The sequence below is a fragment of the Malassezia sympodialis genome, genomic scaffold (assembly GCF_000349305.1).
Source record: "Malassezia sympodialis ATCC 42132 genomic scaffold, msy_sf_1, whole genome shotgun sequence".
Classification (NCBI taxonomy): Eukaryota; Fungi; Basidiomycota; class Malasseziomycetes; order Malasseziales; family Malasseziaceae; genus Malassezia; species Malassezia sympodialis.
The window spans coordinates 301,487-321,191 of record NW_017387799.1 but is presented as its reverse complement, the minus strand read 5'-3'; the positions used below and the strand labels follow the sequence as shown (position 1 = coordinate 321,191).

Sequence of the window (19,705 nt, the reverse complement as noted above, 5' to 3'; positions counted from 1 at the left end):
GTCTATTGTGCAATGGCGCTAGTTCACTCAAGAGTCAAGCGCGTCTTTTTCCTCTATCCATCTCCAGGCACTGGGGGTTTCTGCGGTGTCTGCAATGATGGTCAGCCTATTTGCCATGGCATGCAAGATGGAGGACCTTTCGCCATACATGAACAAAGCGGTCTCAACCATAAATACGAGGTGTGGAGATGGATTGACCCAGCTATATTCGATGAAAGAAGTATTTCAGCGTCTTTATCGTATGAACCTTAATCAATCCCCTTGGTCTCCAAAGTCTTCCTCTTCATAGTCATCATACCCATCACTGTCATCATCGTCCTCATAGTCATCGTCTTCTTCTTCATCTAGTTCATCTTCTTGAGCAACGAACTCCTCAAGCGTCAGATCTTTATGTTCCGATTCCATAGGGCGAGGCTGCACCAGGCCTTCGAAAGTGGTGTACTGCTGCGGAAGAGATGCCACGGAACCAAGGAGGGAATTGCTCGATGTTAACAGCGGTAAAGTTGTCGTCTGGAACGCTGACTTGAGAGATTTGCCGGGGGAAGTATCACTGGCACCATAGTTAATACCTTGAGGTGTAGACGTAGCCAAGAAATTAGTAATCTTAGCTGGCTTTGTCTCCGGATCAGACGCTTCCAAGGTTGCATGTTCGGGTTGAGGAGGCCGCATAAGCTGACGGACTTGACGTAGTTCGATTACCCCCTGTTCCACAGTATGTGATGCTGTTTCCCGTTTTGTTTCACCTGCTATTGTTAAGAGTGGCTCGATGCGGAAAGACAACAACGCTTCAGCAGCTGAATAGGCCATCGGATTCATTTGCTCTGGTTGCGGATGGTCCACAGATGGCAGCGCAACATCCAAATCTGTAATACTGTCCAGAGGTCGTGGTATTGACTTCAGTTGAGACTGCTCTTGGGGAAGGTCCGCGAACAATGTGGACAACTCTTGCTCTATCCTTTCCAACTCTGACAGACGCATCATAACAATCCGAGTTATGTTATCCGCTGAACGATGGATAGAATCCAGGGAGGGTGCACGCATGGTCGATAAGCCTTGCTTGGCCAACGAGTTATTTCGATGTACAGTATTCAAAAATTCCTGCAGCTCTTGCATACGCTCTCGGACCATATGCGTCAAACGACGAAGCCGCCACTGATTTTCCACATGTTCGGGCCCTAGGTGCCGAATGCGAACCAATTTAGCAAATTCTGGATCTTGACGGGCCCGCAAAAAGCGTGCGATTTCATCTTTTTTGATTTCCGACTTCAGCTGCGTACTGTCCAGACCATCTAAGCGTTGCTGGATCGTGGATGCATCATATACACCCTTTTGCAACTGCTGTGTCAAATCTCTTGCAATGGGACCTAGAACATCAATATCGGCGAACACCCAACTTTCCGTGTCCTTCAGATCATCCACTCCTTTAGGGGAAGAAGAAGGCTGCGCAAGCTTCGTACAAAACTCCGAACAAGAATTCGCATGGCCCTTCAATACATCTAGCTCTTCTTTCAAAGTGACGTAAATCTTGATAAATTCTGTCAGCAACTCATCGCCCTGTTTTGGGACAGAGGGCACAATCGACTGAGATAAATCAATTTGGGGCACAGGGGTTGTAAGACGTACACCCGTTGGTTCTTCCTTCTTAGCGTTGACCACTGATGGACAGGGCTGGCCCTCCTGCTTGTTTCGACTCTGCATAGAATGATTTTCCTGCAGAAGCGGCTGTTTATCCGTATTTCCAGTAAGGGCCGAGAATGCCGGTGCGATACCACTAGTGGTAGCTTTTGTGAAAAATCCTTGCGATGCCGAGGTCCCAAATGCCGAAGAAACGGAGGGGCCATTGGAACTGTCATTATGTGCGCTTGGGATGGTACCAGAAGCATGAGTCGAAGACTCAGGCACTTGTCCATTTATTGAATTTGATGTTAGGGGCAGCGGCGCTGAAGTAGCCTCCTGTTTGCTAGCTTGCTCTAAGGAGGTCTTGTCCGACAAAGCCAGGTCGGTAGACTGTAACCCCACAGGTTCCTCCACTGGTTTGGCAAAGGTAAAGCCGGGCTTTTCGTTGGAATGTGTCGAGAAAGAGAAAGCCGGTGCAATACTAGATTGATCCCTGTTGGGTTGAGAAAACAAACTCGGTGCTTTCTCTGTCTCAGGTTTCAGAGTTGCTTTTACAGGCTTGGAATGAGAGTCAAGCGCTTCATTCAACTTGTTACCAGGCACCGCCGTAGATTCCTCCACGCTGTTGACCGGTGCATCTGCTTGTCTGGATGAAGAGAAATCCTGAGTAGGCCGGGAAGCATCTTCTAATGAGTTAGTGAGCGAGGCTGGTGTCGATGATATGCCCCCCTGCGATGGCTCTGCCTTACGTAAAGAGCTCGATGGTATGGCTGTCTGGATTTCGTCGTCCTTGTCATTTGAATTCTTGGGTCGCAAGCCCGTTGAGGCTTGATCTTGCGTCGAACCGATCACATTACTGTCAGTACTAGGTTTACATTCAGTATGTTGTACCAAAGAAAATTTGGCATCCTTTGGCTCTTCCAGTTGAGAAGAAAGCCCAACTGTAGCTGTATCAGCTCCCTGCTTTGTTGGCGGTGTACTCGATTCCATTGTTGGGGGATTCTTATCTTCCTTGGCATTATTGGAGGCGCTTGGTGATTTCTCATTCTCATCCAGTTTCGTGGCAATGTCATCATTGACGTTCCGAAGACGAGGCACATCTTGAGGGTTACCAGATACAATGGGCTCACTAGTATCTGACTGCTCTGGCTCAACGTTCTGGACATCATTCTCACTCACGTCGTCACCATTGTGCGCAGGATCCTCCAACATATCCTGCTCTTGATTTTCCTCTTTCCCTTGTTCTTCCCTTCCAAGTATGTTGTCGAGCTCACCAAAAGTAAATGTTTTGTCGACCGGAGTATCTTCTTTGGGAGGAGCTTCGTTTGACGTGATTTCATTCTTCGGTGTCTCAGGGACAGCTTTGGGTGTGTGCTGTCCAAAGACGGGAACTTGAGAAGTATTAAAAGAGCCACCAGATCCAAACACATTTCCTTGACTGGCCACCGACCCAAACGCACTAGGCTTGCTTGCTGCTGAGGAAAATGCATTACCGCTAAATGCTGACTTTGTGCTGTTAGAGAAGCCAGAATTACCCCCGAAAGCAGAGTTGGGCGGCCCAGAAGCTGGCTGTGAAGAACCGGACCCGAACGCATTCGTCGAGGGTTTCGAAGGCACCTTTGAAAAAGCAGAAGTAGACCCGCCAAAAGCACCAAACCCAGATGACTGTGACGCAGATCCAAATGATGGCTTACCAAAGGCAGGGAAAGAAGTAAACGGAGACGATCCAAAGGACGAAGTAGCCCCAAAGGCCGGGGTACTCGAGGAAGCTGTACCAAAGGCAGACGTTGTACCAAAGGCAGGCTTTCCATGGCCTGCCGCATTGCCAAAAGCTGTCATGGAGCCAAATGCCGGCACATTAGATGTCTTGGATGCGTCAGAGGAAGAACCAAAAGCTGGTGTGCTAATCGTCCCCATAGATTTAGTTGCTGGCGCTGCTGCAGCTGTAGACGAGGATGCTTCAACGCCATTGGAAGTCTGTGACAACATCCCAGTGTATATGTCTCTTGCTTCAGTATTGATGATGTGATACCCAAGAAGAACACCGTCACTCGTGTATATGAAGAGAATAGGCATAGGGGGTAGCGTTGACGACGGATCTTCTCCTTTCGCGGCAGCATTTGGATCAAAGACTGGCTCTGTGGCAGTGAGATCTAGAGCAATTCCCAAAGGTGCCGTATCAGACGAGTCATCTTGGGAGGAAAATGGCAAAACAATACGAGACGTCTCCTCCAACTCAAGAGCATTCCAAGCACTAGGCCCCGAGGATTCATCACAGCTGATGACGCCAACATCCGTACTTGCCGTGCATCCCATAAAAATGAGGTGTTTGGTTCCCGCCCATGTACGCAAAGCTGCCGTATAACGCTTACCCCACCACGTTGTATCGCCAAAAGGTGGGGCGACATCAAGAGGTAGAGAAGCATAGGTAAGGTGGTCAGACTTTGCATCACGGAGAAGAACATATAGCTCATATTCGTGGCTAGGATCGTCAGCAACAGCGGGCATGGTGTTGTATGTGATCAAAAAAACATGGTTTTCAAGCCATTGAACGTCATCCACATAAAGGGGTGAATTGATCTCGGGAGGAGGTGGAAGTTTGGCTTTGATTTCGCCCTCAGGTGTGAGCTGAACAATCTCCCCAGACCGACAGCCTGCGACGAACTGCTTTCCACGAGTAGACCAATTTACTGCAGTGACGCCATCGCACGGCAAAGGAGCGCTCCAGACACTGTGGGATAGATCCAATATATATGCTGTGCCCCCTGACGCTGTTGTGAGCTCTGGGCCATAGACAGCCAGGCAGAGCGTGCTGCGATCACCAGGATTAGGCTCCAATGCTAACAAATGGCTGTTACCTTCAGGTGGTCCAACCATGAGGGGGGCAGAGAACCCGCTTCGCAAAGAAGATGTTTCCCACGCCAGGATATTCCCATTGACAAGGGCACAAAGTAAGCGCGCGTCGTGATCTGCAAAAGTGACATGTTGCACATAGACCTCTGTGTCGAATGTATGCAAGGAAGGCGGTGTTGGGACAGTGTTGCGCTCACCTTTTTTGAACGTTTCACGCAGCTGTGAAAGATCATACAATGCTAGGCCCCTGGACGTAGCCGTGACCAACAGGCCTAAGGTAGAAGCAATGCTGCATAAAGACAGTGGCTGCTGTTTGGAGCCTGACCAAGGCTCTGACACACGGACCGTAACATCTTTTGCGATCTGTCGCAAAAAGAGATTCTACAAATTAGTGGTACAAGACTTACCGGTGCAGACGCTTCGCCTGCTTCCGCGCGCGAGACTGGCATCCCTGGGGGATGACCGAGCGGAGGCAAGGTGCGAGACGTGACTGGCACGTGGCAAAGGATGGATGGATATGGAGGCACCTCGATGACGTCGACGACAGAGAGCAGTAGGGGGCTTCACTTCTACAAAAATGTATTAAGAGTCGAGCTCGCTCAGTGTGTGTGGCCGCATGCGAATCCATTGCATGCGAGGTCCGCTGGGAGCAAACTCACTAACACGAAAACCATATATCCGCGGCGTATAAATGTCTGCCTGGGGCTCTTTACGGCCTAACCGTGCTTCTGACAGTACAGAGGGCTTCTTAGACGAAATTGACGCGGGTTTCGAAGCAAATTCCATGGAAGATTCTTGCCCTGTGGCTTCCATGGAAGTGGGCAGCGGTGCTAAAATAGATGGCGCCAGGTCTCGATAACATTGAAGCAAAAGATGAGGGAATGTGGTTCCAAAGAAAGCGCCATCAATACCATGATATCTACTGCTTGGCGGTGTGTAGGTGTCCATACAGTTTGGACAGTAAAGCTTGACGGTGTCTAGACCAGGTAGGTCCGAGCTCCCGCATGGTAGCATGTACTGCGAATTGCAGTAGACGCGTGGACAAACGCCAAAATGACCATGGTCAAACTTTTCAACCTATTATCAGTTGGGTAGTACATACCATCTGCTGCATGCCTTGGCGAGTGATGATATAGCGCTGGTGGATAAGGCCATAGAGCAGCTCAGCTGAAGACTCAACGATGGAAATATCTGGGATTTTAAGCGAGTCTTCTGTTTCTGTCAGACATGCTAGACGTACGCGGCTCAATATCAAGGATCATCTCCAACGCTTCCTTGTAGAAGGGAACAAGGAAGTTGAGTCCGGTCAAATTAAAGTCATCTTCGATAAACTCTTCCGCCACTTCGGTAAAGTACTGGTGCCCAGACAATGAGCAAAACCATGAAATCCAGGTCAACCCTTCCGTGCCACTGTCAGAGGGTGTTTCGGATTCTACGCGTCAGCGGCTCGCAAACCTACCATAAAACTCCTCCTCTTCACCCAACTCACTTAGATCATCCATTTTGTTGGACTCTGATAAATTCAATGAATTGGACATGGGATCTGTCTCCGAAGGTACCGCATTGGCAACGCTCCCTGCCGGCTGTTCAGCCGATGCCATGGCTGTCAAGCGAAGACGGCTCCCAAGGTCGTTGGGGACGTGCGACAATCTCGGCCGACATTCGCCTCCCTGCGTCAGATAGAAGTACAGCACTACGAAGGCGGAGGCATCGTCGGCGACTCACGTAGAGCGGAAGATGACTCCGAATCAAGTATAGAGTTTCCAAGAGACATCTGGACGGGTGTCTCTACAGGCTCCACGGCCTGAGATAAGGGGGAACGGAGCAGTTGCGTTCGCAGCGGGAATGAACCGCACGGGCTTTTGTTTCGTGGCGAGGATTGTACAACTGGATAAGGTGGCGTGACCGGCGCCAACGAGTTCTTTGGCACAGTATGGCTGTCCATTCCCAGAGCAGTATGTACTCTTGCAGGATCGCCAGAGAGGGATGCTTCCGGAGGTTCCGTCACGGCCGGGTACGACCCATTCTCTGACGCAGGTGTCGCAAAGGAGCGCTCTAGTCCTTCAAGAGTGTTGGTGGTAAGCGGTCCAGGCGGCGCAGACGTGGGCATTGTATGGGGCATGTCCGCGTCTTCTCTGTGCTCGGCGCTTTCGGAGTGTGACGTAGCGTTTGAGTCAATCTCCTTCGGCGTCCCCAACTCTCGGTTCTCCTCCTTCACTTGGGCCTCTTCAGAGCGTCGCCATGCTTCCTGTCGCTTGGCCAGCATGCGCTCGCGGATAAGTATGCGTTCCTGCCTTTCCCGCATGCGGTCTTCGCGCGTACGTCGTGCCGCTGTCTCCGCTTCCTCCCGGAGAATGCGTTCTCTTTCCGCTTCCAACGCTGCCTGGGCACGTGCGCGCTGTTCACGCAGCTCCATCTCCTCACGTTCGCGTTGCTCACGCTCACTATCGCGCATGGCGATGCGGGAGCTGCGCTTGCGATTCGAAAGAGCTGCTTCCATAGCGGCCTTCTTTTCCTCGCTCTGGATGACCTCCAAAATTTTGGGAAGGACCTCTTTGGAGACATAGTTGTACAAACTGCGCTCGTCGGGATGTTTTGACGCTGCAAAACGCTCACAAAAAGTAGTCCACTCAGATTTTGTGATACAGATCGTTTCAAACTCAAACCATTCCGATGCCTCGTCTGTTGGCTGTGAATGCTCCGGTTCGGACGCAAAAACTTCCTCGGCCTGGACTTCCGCTTCAGAAACAGACGCCAAATTATGAGCGCCGCTCAATCGTGAAGAGCGCCGACCGGCTGGTCGAGGGCGCGGAGGCAGCTTAGAAGCATTCTTAGCTGTCTTTTGCTTTTTGGCGGGCGGCCTTGACCTGGACTTCGACGGAGCTTTGGGCGGCACACGCTGGATCCACATGCGATTGTCATCGAAGAGCCAATATGTATTGCCTTGCCGGTCCCATCCTGCCGGATTCACTCGCTACGTGTTAGACGATGCCATACGAACCCAGCTGATGGTCTCTTCCTCCGACTCGACAAGTCGCCGAAGTCGCTCAGGCTTCTCCAGTTGCCACTCGCAGAGCTCAAATAGGCAGCCAAGCTTTTGTCAGACAGCATTTTGACATACCTTTTCAAGAATGTCCAGGGATTCCCATGCGATGGGCTCCTCCTCTGTGCCCAAGAGGGGCTGTACAGTGGGGATCGCACGGATACTCCATTGAGACCGAAAGGCATCCGCCCAGTTGTCTTGACTTTGATGTTAGTGGCGCATACGTACGTGATAGTCTTTGAATTCGTTAGGAACTGCAGCAAAATCTTGAAGAGCCACGAAATGTAGCCCATCTGATTCAGCTGGAGCGCTGATTCCAGTCGCTGGCATAAGCGTGCCGACGCGTACCTGTGTCTGGAATCCGTCTAATTGAAGCACCTCATCAAAGGTAAACAGAAATTGACAGACTGAAGCAAATTTCCAGGACCGACGGAGGGCGAGCAACGCGTCTGTGTCCGTTGCATTGGAGGACATGACCCGACGCGTGCGTTGGTGGATCAACTTAGCTGCACGGCGTGCTCGCGAGACGTCGACGGTCACGTGATATCACTCGCGCACGATGCGCCGTAGGGAAGCCGGCTATGGCAGAGATGCTTGCTATGCGCGTGGGGGTAGGGGCGAACGAAGAGCATCGGGGGAGAGAGGTGCTCGAGAGTCGCATGAGTTCGACTACAGTATGACCGGAATCTCAACTAGGGATGAGTGGTAATTCCTAGAGGACGTTAATCCTGTTTGCCGCGAGCGACCGGAGGATGTAGCTAAGGTCATTCATTGAGCCGTCATCGTTTGCACACTGGCATGGCTGCTCGCTCACGCGTCGTTGCGTTGCTGGCACAGGGTAGGGACGATGGTGTGTGCGCGCTCCTCTCGGCCGAATGGCAAGCGCAGGGGCCACGGGGTTCCATGGCGGTGCTCACTGCAGATTGCGCTGTGGGCCAGGTTCACGCAGCACAATGAGTGCCGCAGAGCGACCGCACCGTACTGAGGCGTCGGTTTTGAATCAGACGTTTTTGATAGACCCAGCATACCGCATTATCAAAGGACTGGGACAAGGGGCGTACGGCTGCGTTGCTTCTGCCGAGCACATCGCATCGGGTGAAAGCATCGCCATCAAGCGCGTTTCCAATGTATTTAACAAGCGAATACTCACCAAACGTGCACTTCGAGAAATCAAGTACGTAAATGATGCTGACACTAGACTATTGCGTCATTTCCGGGGCCACAAGAACATCACATGTCTCTATGACCTGGATATCACGAACCCTGCCGCGTTCAATGAAATATACCTGTATGAAGAGCTCATGGAGGCGGATTTGCATGCCATTGTACGTTCTCTCGACTCACACAGATCCGCTCGGGCCAGCCACTCACGGATGCACACTTTCAGAGCTTCATTTACCAGACGTTGTGCGGACTCAAGTACATTCACAGTGCCAACGTGCTGCACCGCGATCTCAAACCTGGTAACCTGCTGGTCAACGCGGACTGCGAGCTGAAGATCTGCGACTTTGGTCTGTCGCGGGGATTTGATCCGGATCAGAACACGGTGGTGCCTGGGCAGCAAGAGTTCATGACCGAGTATGTCGCGACGCGCTGGTACCGTGCGCCCGAGATCATGCTGTCGCACCAGAACTATACGACGGCCATCGACATGTGGTCGGTTGGGTGCATTTTGGCTGAGCTGCTGGGGCGCCGCCCCCTGTTCAAAGGCCGCGACTACGTCGACCAGCTCAACCAGATCCTGCACTATCTGGGCCATCCCTCGGAGGCGATGCTGCAGCGGATTGCCAGCCCACGTGCGCAGCAGTACATCCGCTCGCTTCCCTTCAAACCTGGCATTCCGTTCGAGCAGCTATATCCTAGGGCCAACCCGCTGGCGCTGGACTTGCTGCGCCGCCTGTTAGCGTTCGACCCGCGCCAGCGGATAACGTGCGACGAGGCGCTGGCACATCCCTACTTGGCCGTCTGGCACGATCCCGCGGATGAGCCGGTGTGCCATTCCAAATTCGACTTCAGCTTTGAGAATGTTGACGACATTCCGGGGATGAAGAAACTGATTCTTGACGAGGTGATCAGTTTCCGCCGTGAAGTGAGGTGGCAAGCTCAGCAGCGACTCATGACGATGGATTCAGCGGCATCCGTGGCGCTTCAGCCACAGGAGTGCGATGTGAGCATGCCCGTCGATGTGTCTCCTTACAACGGTGCGCCTAGTAGTGCGTCGCTGCGTCGACAGGACCAGTACGTATGCACGAGGACCACTAACAACAGCCTCCCTGGGTCGTCGCGCCAGATGATTGAGCAGTCGACGCAGGATGCGCATTTTAACATACTGGGAGAGCCCACGTCGGCGAACGGCGAGGGACGCCAGGACGCCGGCAGCGAGGCAGTGGCGGAGTCGGTCGCCATGGAAGACCCCTACGAGTCTCTGAGCCGCCAGCTCAGCGAACACAAGACATCATAGATGAAAGCTATGCAACTAACTAGGCTTGACAAAGTCTTTGCTTAGATCGACGCCCTTCAAGTGGGTATTTTGCAGTTTGAACTTGCGCGGCGCAGTTCCGCGCTTGCCCTTCTTGCCACGCTGTGCGTGGGCCGGGGGGGCCGTCGCTTTCGGGGCCGTGTCGACCATCTGGGTCGCACTGAGACCCTCTGTCCGTCAGAGGCCTAGGATACGCACCATTCTCGAGATCCGTCGCCAGGTCGACGACATCGGGCGCCTTCATACTGTGCCATAGCTCCTTGAACTCTGTCACGTTAGCGCTGCGACATACCCCCATCGATCGGCCGGACGACCTCGCCTTGAATCGGGTTCCAAAACACATACTTGATGGCCCCATCGCGCTTGCCACGGAGCACGAGGACCTGCCGGTTCTCCACCGGCTGTTCGCTGGCGAGCTCCTCGACGGCCTCCCGGGCCTGCGGGTACGACTCGCGCAGCTCGCCCAGGCGCATGCCAGCGGCAGCAGACGCGGAGTTGAGCGCTGATGGATGGTAGTACTTGGACCGAAGGAGCGCAATAATGTCGGCAGGAGAGTGCACCTCGTAGTCGGGCTGCGTGAGTCAGTGGCACGCACTTTGTAGCTCCATAGGTCGGTCTTTTCGTCATAGCGCACCTTGTGGTGCTGCTTGAACCGCTGGAACAGGTTGCTTTGCGGATTCATCAGCGCATGGAGCCCATGCACCAGAGCAAAGTCCTCCATGCGGACGGGATGCGTCGTGCGCTACAGTGAGCTGCGGGAGCGTACCTTGAGCGCATCGATCGCAGCTACGAGCTGTGTGCTCTCATGCACACCCACGCCTGTGTCGGCGGGCTGGCTGTAGACCTCTCCCTCTGCCAGAGCGAGGTTGCTGCTGTGAGCGCGGTCCACCTACGTCGACATGGCGACACGACCGTCTACGGCAAGGAGCGCGGGCGCCACGCGAGACCTCCACTTGCGTGCTAGGGAGGCAGCGGACGTGCATCCCATGGCGCGTCGCTGGGGCCGTACGCCTGCACGGGCCGTCGGTAGGGCACGGCGTCCATGGGGCGACCGCCCCAATCCAGGAGCGAGAGAGGCATGGCAACACCGAGCTCCCAGTTGCTGAGCGAGAGCGTCGGCTCCTCGCGTGTGCCAGCCAAGGTCCCCCACGCGGCACGCGTGAAGTTGTGGCTGCCCGTGTACACCCAGCCATGCGCCGGCGCCTTTTCGTCGATAGCCAAAAGGCTTTTTGCATGCATCATAATGTTGCCGCGGTGCGACACGGGCTGCGCGTACAGGGAGCGCATGCCGCGCTTGTGAAACTCGTCAGCTCGGCCAAAGAAGCAGCCGCCGCCCATGCGCCCCTCGACACTCTCGTGCTCGACCCAGCGCTGTGTGGGAAAGAGGATGCGCACGGGCGGCCATCCATCCATGCCAGAGGCGCGCACCCATTCGGGTGAGGGCCCATCGCCGCGCCGCGCAGGCAGCGGCAACACCGCCCGGTCGGCCCCCGCCGCTACGAGGTAGAACTGCTCGAGCCAGCGCCGGTCGTAGGCGGCCAGCGAAGACCCCTGCGCCTCAAGGTGCATGGTGGGAGCGAGAGTGAGATGCCACTCGCGCACGAGATGCGCGAGGCGCCCCAGCCCCACCTGCTCGATCTCTGACCAGCCGCGCGCGATGGGCGCGAGGGGCCAGCTTGCGACGAGGTGGGCGGTCGCGTGCGTATAGCTGTACGAGGCGAGAGCGCGCATGGCCGGATGCGTCGTCGGTACACTGAGGGAGGACAGCACGCGCTCGAGCTGTGTGCGGAACGCACACCCACTGGCACGGGGGTCGGGTGGTGGCAGGGCGAGTGGGTGCCCCGTGGCAGGCACGTCCTGGATATACACGAGCTGCGTGAGTGGGCCCCACGTACATTTTCGTAGCGCGACCAGTCGAGGGGGGTGAGATTCCCTGAAGAAACCACCACACGCGCGTGCGTGGCGTAAAACAGGATGATGAGCTTGATGTGCTGCAATGCGCGCGCGTGCGGCTTGCGCGGAATGCACATCTCCCAGTGCGCCATGCGATCGCTCGCATAGAAACCCGGCGGTGCTGCGTCGCCGGGGGGTGAGTGGCCAATGTAGGTGACCGGCACGGACGGCGGAAATAGTGACTCGAGCCAGTCGATGTCAACGTCGAAAGAGGCGAGGAGCGCGCGCTGTAGACCGTGTGGGTCGTCCGGCGTCGTCGGAGCGAGCAGCTGCTCCAGCTTGGTTCCGGCGCGTGTGGCGCGCGCATAGCGGTTGTATGTGGCCTGCCGGTAAGCCGAAGATGCGCACCTTAATCGTGCCTGTCCAGAAACGCTCCTGGGGCTCGGGCGGCGTGTAGCGCGAAGACGCGGGCGGCGGCGGCGCGCGCGACGGCGCCTTCGACGGCGCGTCCGGCGAGACAGAGCGCGTGCGTTTTTTAGGATTGCGCGCACGCTCGCGCGCTGCAGCGCGTGCGAGGCGCTCGCGTTCGAGCTGCTGGCGGTCCGGCACGAGCCGCAGCAGGGAGGGCGGGGCCCATGCGGGCTCGTCTGCCCCCGACATGGCGCGACGGTGTGGGCCGGGCGAGGGCAAATTGCTCCATTTAGCCCAATCAGACGTGCCGCCTCGACCGGCGGCAGGTGGCATGTAAGATTCTATCAAAGGAGACGCACGGGCGGCAGTGGCGGTGGCCGCGCAGGCACAAGGTCCCAGGCTACGGGCTCAGTGCGTGTGCGCGTGGCAAAGATGGTGTGTTCTGCGTTAGTGCGCACCACGTACCCAGCTGCCACAAGCGCTCCTTGAGCTCGTGCGACTCTTCGAACATATCGCTATACAGCTTGCGATGCGAGTCCCAAGCGTGCGTAACCTCGTCGCGAGTGATCTGCTGCTTTTCGATGCGCCGGACACGCTGCTCCAGCTCGGCGATGCGGTCGAGGTACTGTGTCACCTGTGGTCAGCTCACGTCACGCACGTGGTTCGCCATGTCTGTCAGGCGCTCGCTGCTCTGCATCACGGACGTAGACGCCTGCGTGTACTCGTGCCGGATCCAGTACAGGCCGGTGGCCGCTGCGAGCGCCGCACCGCCCAGGAACCCAACGAGCGCACTCGTGAGTGGGCGCTGCTGTGAGTGTGCGAAACGTACTGGCGGAACAGCCACGCCGGTAGGCCGGCCGACGAGCCGCGGCGGCGCACTAGAATACGCGCGACTCACAGAGACCGCGCGCAGCGCCCCGGGCCGGGACACACGCGCAACGAGCATGGTGGGAGAGAAAGTGGAGGCTACGCTCCGGACGGGGTATCTAACTACGGAACGCCTCTGCCTGCCACCACGGCTTGGTGCGCAGGTGGGGTGCGTGCGCACGCGCTGCAAGGCGCTGTAGAGAGGGGTACGGCGCGCGTGCAAGGTCCTGGCGGCGCACCTGCGCGGTGGTGTGCATCCAATCCAGCACCTCCGCGACGCCCTGCTCGTCGCCGAGCGCCTGGTACGCGAGCAGCAGCTGGTGCGCGAGTGGCGTCGGCAAGACTCGCTGGCGCGTCGCCGTCCAAGTCTCTCTGAGGGAGGGATCGTGTACGAGGGCACAATACTCGTCCCATGCCGTCCACAGGCGCACATGCAGCAGATGGGTCACGAGGCGGTCGAGACACGCGATCCAAGGCGCCGACGGCTGCGCACTGCGTCGCACATGGCGTGCGTGCTCTGCGACGTGGTACAGGAGGAAGCGCGTCGTCGGAAGGTGCACTACGCCGTGCCTTCGCGCGACGTACTCGTGCAGTCGCAGCGCGGCACGTAGGCCCGCGCGCCGCGCGGCTCGCCCAGGCCCCGGCGCAGGCTGTGCGTCTTGTGCGTCGCGGAGGCAGAGCCCGCGTGTCGCCGAGCGCATCATCCACAGCAAGAGGCTCATGTCAGGCTGCCAGCCATCGCGCATCAGCTCGATGGCGCGGCGCACGTAGGCAGGCGGTGAGGCATCGCTCGTGGCCAGCACGACAGCCGGCGCCTGCTGGGCCACTTGCGCGCCCAGGTGCCGCGCGCATGCGAGCCCGTACACACGGTCAACGAGCTCAGCCCGGCCATGGTACAGACATCGCGCCATGACCACGGCATACAGGTGCACCTCGTCTGCCCAGGGCGGCGACAGCGCCTGCAGCGCAGCGACCGCGTCGTCCGACGCGACATCACATAGGCCACGCAGCAGAACGGCCATGTCCTTGGTGTCCAGGGCGTATCCACACGCGTGCATCTTGTGCAGAATGTGCCGAGCGGTCGCGCGATCGCCCAGCATCAATGAGGCCTGCATCAGTGCGGTCAGGTGGTAGTGCGGCGTCGCGGCCGCGGCCATGGCCGGCACAAGCGCATCGTCGCGCACGGCCATGGCGAATGCGCGATCGCGCGGGGCGCCATGCCGCGGTGCCGTGCCGAACAGATGGACCATGGCCAACAGGCTCTGAGGCGCGCGGGCCAAGGGGCTGTCGAGGGGCCGGGGCGTGTCGCCCAGCGGCTTTGGCGCGGACGCCTCGGGCGCACAGAGCCATGCATCGCACTGAGCATACAGGCCTTCAAGGGCCGACACAGGTGCCCGCTGCGCTAGCCATGCGGTGCGCCCCGCCGGTTCGAGCGGCACGCCTGACGACGCGGTCCACTGCATATACAGCTCGCGCACAAGCTCGTGCTCATCGAGGGCACACAGGCACGCGAGCCACTGCGCATGCAGGGGGCTGGGCCAGGCTGCGGCGCCCTGGAGAGCATGGGGAAGCAGTGCGCGGGCGGACGCGTGTCGCGAAGTGCTGACCAGGTGCGTCAGCACTTGGAGCCAGGTGGCGGGCCGGATCGTGCGCGCGAGCGTGGCGGCGGCGGATGCCGCGCCTGGCTGCGATGCATGCGCATCGAGGCATAGCATGAGAGTATCCGCGGCTGTGCGTGGATCCTGGAGCTGCAGAGCCTTGTCACAAAGCCTCTGCACGACGCCTGGGAGGAGCTGCACGAGATCGTCCGCGTCGACCGAGCGCAGAGCCGCGAGGGCGGCGCGTACCGAGTTGCGCGTGCCTTTGCCTGTAAGGTGGACCAGATGCGACTGGAGCAGGCCGCGCACAATGTGTGCGCTCGGCGGAGGCGGCGCGAGCGTCCGTGTGGACGCGAGCAGCCGCGATGCACGGTGCAGCTCTGCCCGCAGCTGAGTGAGGGCCGCGCGGAAGCGGAGAGGCCGCTGCAGACGGAGCCACACGCGGCAGCAGAGCGACCAGAGTGAGATGCGCAAGACGTGCGTTTGCAGATCCACCGTGCTGTGCCGCCGCGGGCGCACGGCCATCCAGCCACTGGCTTCACGGGCCCACTTGCGCCATGCAAAGCCATCGGCACGCGCCTGCTGTAGCGTGTGTTCGCCGAGGCGCTCGCCGTCCACCTGGGCGGTCTGCGAGATATAGTGCATCAGTGTGGCCGGGTCGGCTGCGCCGTACTGCAAGCTGTACTCGATCACATGCAGTCCCTCTTCCAGAAGGGGGTATGTCGACGTGACGGCCAGATGCTGTACAAGTACGGGGATAAGTGGGTGATGTGCGCCGTCGCGCCGCGGGATCGAGAGCGCTCTGCGCAGCACATGTGCGGCCACATGCGGAGGCATGCAGTCCACGGAGGCACTGCGAAGCAGATGTTTGGCTAGGCGCACCACGAGCTCAGGTGCGAGCGGAAGCTTTTTCTCGAATGTGCTGCTCACATTCAGCAGGGCCAGCAGTAGCCGCTGCTCGCGTGGTGTACCTTGATCCGCCGCAGTGTGCTGCAGGACATCTTCCGTGATACTGGCGATCAGACCAGAAAGCCCCGTACGTCCTGCATGCATGATGAGCGCATCAAAGGAGGTCTCTGGAAGGGCCTGGAGCTGGTACGCCGATGCGCGCAGCGCCATGTACGTTTCTGGCGTGGCAGGTAACGCAACGTCGCCCGAAGGCCGCGGAACGCGTACCATACTTAGACAGCGCACACTCCCAGTATACAATGGGGCCGCGCGCCGCCAGAGAGCTGCTGCGCGAACGCGCATGCTCTGTGCTGGCGCCGGGGTCGACGAAGAGAAGAAGTCGACCTCCACTCTGTCTCCAACCACGACTATGGGCCGCTCTGCCGTGCGTATCGCGGACTCACACAGAAATTCTACAAAAAGCCGAGTACGGCGACGTCAAAGAAGCACAGATCTAAAACACAGGAGACGGAATTGTCCTCTGCATCTAAGGCCAAACTTCCGCCCCCCCAACTTCCTAGCGTGACACGGTCTCGCTCCAAACGTGTGCGAGCACGGCGCGTCGACGGACCGCTCCCGGCCGAGGCGGGGATCGACTATGTGGGACTGTGGGAGGGCGGCAGGACATAGGGGGGACGGATTCAACAACTTTCTACTAGCGGTACTGTATGGCATCTCGTTGCTGGTCCAAGCCAGTCGGACAGTTAGGCGCTGCACCATTACTTGCGCTTGCCTTTCTTGTTCTTCTTCGAAGACTTGGTCTCTTGGGTCTTGGCGTCCTCAGCCTTCTTAGCCTCCTCGGCCTTCTTGGCTTCCTCGGCCTTCTTGGCTTCCTCGGCCTTCTTGGCCTCCTCGGCCTTCTTAGCCTCCTCGGCCTTCTTGGCCTCCTCAGCCTTGGCCTCCTCAGCCTTCTTGGCTTCCTCGGCCTTCTTGGCTTCCTCGGCCTTCTTGGCTTCCTCAGCCTTAGCCTCCTCAGCCTTCTTGGCCTCGTCAGCCTTCTTGGCTTCCTCAGCCTTCTTGGCTTCCTCAGTCTTCTTGGCTTCCTCAGCCTTCTTGGCCTCCTCAGCCTTCTTGGCCTCCTCAGCCTTCTTGGCTTCTTCAGCCTTCTTGGTCTCCTCAGCCGCAACAGACTTCGACTCTTTCACAGCAGGGGCCGCCTGTGGTTCGTCGCTCACCTTCGGCGCCGGAACATCGCCCTTGTCCGAGCGCGTCTGCGACGCAGCCTGGTCCTCACTTTGCTTGAGCGACGAGTACAAGTTGCTGCCCTGGATGGCGGGCGCAGCACGGACGCCCGTTTCCGACGGTGCAGCATCACGAGGCGCTGGCTGTATCGGCTTGGACGAAAATTCGTCGTCCAAGACGGGGGCACTAGGAGCTGATGGCTCCTGTAACTCATTCTCAGCCTGGCCACTTGCCTGAGCCAGCTTAGGTTTACCAGGAGCATCACCCACAATGTACAAGCCATAGCGCTGCGACAACTCACCCTTGCTAGGCTCGCTAGCAGGGAGGGACTTGGCCGTCGAGGATTCCGGACGAGCAGGCGCCGTTACCACGGGCGACTTCGTCACAGGAGCGGAGGCGGCAGGCGAGGTCGAGGCCAAGCCAGGAGTCGGTGTCGACGCCTCGCCCTTGGGAAGCTCAATCCTTGGCGTAGCAGGTTGCGTCGATGGCGTCTCTTTCACGGGCGCCTTGGTCTGCGGCTCATCGAGGGCTTCCTTCACATCCGTTTCCGGACCCTTGGTACCAGACGCTTGGCGGCGGCGCACCATGCTCGAGATACTCTTCTTCAGGTACTGGGGCAGGCCATTTGTTTTGTTCGGCGTATTGCTAACCTCCGCTACGCCCTGAGTCACGGGTGTCGGAGTCGTAGACGGGGCGCTCTGGCTAGACACAGTCGTAGGCACATCACGCACAGCAGGAACGGGGGCAGGCTTCGGCGCCTGAGTCGAAGGCATAGAAACAGGTGTATTGGGCTGCAAATTGGCACGGGGCTGGGGCGAAGGAGCAGGAACGGTTGGCTTGGGCTGCGAATTGGGACGAGGCTGCGGCGCCGACTGGCCACCCTGAGAGCCCTTCCTGAGTAGCGCCGCGACCGACTCCTTTAGGTACGGCGGCAAACCGCTCGACACATTGGGGCGCTCGCTCGTCTCCTTCACCGGTTTAACTGACCAGGCTGATGGCTTATCGTCGGTCGCTGTAGGCATAGGCTTGTCATTTGCCAGGGACACAGGCGCCACCCGAGGCGTCTCAATTTTGCGAGCCTCGGCCAAGCGTGTCTCCTCAGACTTGCGAAGCTGAGCCAGGCGCTCCTCCTCGACCTTGCGGGCCTTAGCCATACGCTCCTCCTCAGCCTTGCGAGCTCCGGCCATACGTTCCTCTTCGACCTTACGAGCCTCCGCCAGACGAGCCACCTCGGCCTTGCGCAGCTCAGCCAGATGCACCTCCTCAGCCTTGCGAGCCTCTTCAAAGAACTTGCGAGTCTCCTCAGCCTCCTTGCGGATCTGCTCAGCCTCCTTCAGCGCCTCTTCGGCCTCCCTGCGGGCCTTCTGCGCCTCGAGCCTAGCCCTGACGGCCTCCTCACGGGCCAACTCCACCTCCTTCGTGGCAAGGTCAGCCTTGTCCTTCTGGGCCTGCTTTACCTCCGCCTCAGCCCGCGCCTCGGCCGTGGTAGCCTCCTTGGCCTCCAACTCCCTCTTGTCTGCCTCCTTCACCTTGGCCTCTGCCTTGGCGATAGCATCAGTTTCGGCCAGGTCATGCGGCTTCTCATCCACCTTCTCATCCGCCTTCTCATCCACCTTCTCGACCTCCTTACTGTCCGATTCAGGAGTCTTTTCCTTGGTATCGTCCAGCAGCGATGAAGGCTTTGACAGGTAGTCGGGCAGCGTCGAGCCTGTGCTAACGTTGGCAAACGACGCCATCGTAATCTCGGCAAACTGCGCCGGCGTGAGCGACTCCTTCTCAGCCATGCTCTTCTCTGGCTTGTCTGGCTTTTCCATCGCAGCCACAGTGGTAGGCTTCATCTGACCCAGCTCAGCCATCCAGCTCGACGATGGGGACTTGTAGGAGCGTAGGTACGACATATCGGGACGGTTCAGCACCGCTGGAGTCGAGCGCACGGCCGGAGTCGAACGAACCACAGAAGTCGGACGCACCTCAGAGGCCGGATGCATCTCCGGCTTCAGATAAGAGCGTGAAGTCTGCTCCGCGTGAATTTGGCGGTCCTTCTCCGGCACAGGCGGTGGCTGATCCTCTTCGATAAAAGCCGAGCGGTCACGCTGAGCGCGGGGCGGAGCACTGGTCCGCTTCGACAAACTGTGCTGCAGCTCGCGCTGACGAGCTGCGAGCTCTTCAGCCTCCAGCTCCGCTTCTTCTTCAGCACGCTTCCTCTCCTCGCGTGCGGCAATTGCCTCCTCATTCAGACGCTGACGGCGTGCACGCATGTCACGAATGCGCAGCGCCTCGGCGCGAGCAGCCTCAGTACGAGCACGGCTCTGGCTCTTCTGCTGCATAAAGTCTTGAGCCATCTTCTCAGACGTATCCGTGTACAAATCAGCCGGGTTGCCATTCGCAAAGACCGACGAAGGCGCATGCGGCACAGGACCCAGCAGCGTTTCAGGCGCAATGTTGGCAAACTTGCGGTTGGGTCTGTGCTCGTACACACCTTCCGATACAATGCGGCGCGTGCCCGCAGGAGTACGAAACTCGCGCACGGTCGGTTGGTGCACTGAGCCGGGACCCCTAGTGCGGCGGCGGGGGGAAACACCGACCTTCGCCACGACCTTACGCGCAGCCGCGACTTCCGGCGAGTCCGCCGGCACTTCCCCACCGAGACGACGCACAAATGTGCCAAATCCGTTTTGCTTCCGATTAGGCGTGAGATGGTGAAGCCCCTCAGAAGAGGGGAAGTGCGACACCAAGTCCGACATGGTTGCTAGACAGGTGTGGGGCCCGTCTGTGTCGCCGAATTGGTGCCTAGCCACGTGGCCTGTAAACAAC

General features: G+C 58.2%; 6 protein-coding genes across 6 annotated transcripts; 1 reads left to right on the top strand and 5 right to left on the bottom strand.

The window, feature by feature from the left end:
* Window positions 1-5,052: 5,052 nt before the first annotated feature.
* On the bottom strand, window positions 5,053-5,732 carry MSY001_0131 (uncharacterized protein; the record flags this gene model as incomplete). Its single annotated transcript, XM_018883376.1, has 3 exons — window positions 5,053-5,547; window positions 5,573-5,688; window positions 5,711-5,732. The coding sequence occupies 3 exons, from the start codon at window positions 5,730-5,732 to the stop codon at window positions 5,053-5,055; spliced, it is 633 nt and encodes a 210-aa protein (XP_018738776.1).
* Window positions 5,733-6,218: 486 nt separating this feature from the next.
* MSY001_0130 (uncharacterized protein) lies at window positions 6,219-7,381 on the bottom strand (the record flags this gene model as incomplete). Its single annotated transcript, XM_018883365.1, has 2 exons — window positions 6,219-6,407; window positions 6,434-7,381. The coding sequence occupies 2 exons, from the start codon at window positions 7,379-7,381 to the stop codon at window positions 6,219-6,221; spliced, it is 1,137 nt and encodes a 378-aa protein (XP_018738775.1).
* A 63-nt stretch (window positions 7,382-7,444) lies between these two features.
* On the bottom strand, window positions 7,445-7,806 carry MSY001_0129 (uncharacterized protein; the record flags this gene model as incomplete). Its single annotated transcript, XM_018883354.1, has 3 exons — window positions 7,445-7,564; window positions 7,592-7,715; window positions 7,742-7,806. 3 exons carry the CDS (start codon window positions 7,804-7,806, stop codon window positions 7,445-7,447), a joined length of 309 nt encoding a protein of 102 aa, XP_018738774.1.
* Window positions 7,807-8,466: 660 nt separating this feature from the next.
* SLT2 (MAPK-like protein) lies at window positions 8,467-9,974 on the top strand (the record flags this gene model as incomplete). The annotated part of the gene is made up of 2 exons (XM_018883343.1): window positions 8,467-8,838; window positions 8,862-9,974. 2 exons carry the CDS (start codon window positions 8,467-8,469, stop codon window positions 9,972-9,974), a joined length of 1,485 nt encoding a protein of 494 aa, XP_018738773.1.
* Window positions 9,975-10,015: 41 nt separating this feature from the next.
* On the bottom strand, window positions 10,016-12,545 carry MSY001_0127 (uncharacterized protein; the record flags this gene model as incomplete). The annotated part of the gene is made up of 9 exons (XM_018883332.1): window positions 10,016-10,028; window positions 10,057-10,162; window positions 10,191-10,259; window positions 10,285-10,564; window positions 10,588-10,734; window positions 10,759-10,838; window positions 10,970-11,864; window positions 11,888-12,268; window positions 12,294-12,545. 9 exons carry the CDS (start codon window positions 12,543-12,545, stop codon window positions 10,016-10,018), a joined length of 2,223 nt encoding a protein of 740 aa, XP_018738772.1.
* A 3,883-nt stretch (window positions 12,546-16,428) lies between these two features.
* On the bottom strand, window positions 16,429-19,635 carry MSY001_0126 (uncharacterized protein; the record flags this gene model as incomplete). The annotated part of the gene is made up of 1 exon (XM_018883320.1): window positions 16,429-19,635. One exon carries the CDS (start codon window positions 19,633-19,635, stop codon window positions 16,429-16,431), a length of 3,207 nt encoding a protein of 1,068 aa, XP_018738771.1.
* Between the last annotated feature and the right edge of the window lie 70 nt (window positions 19,636-19,705).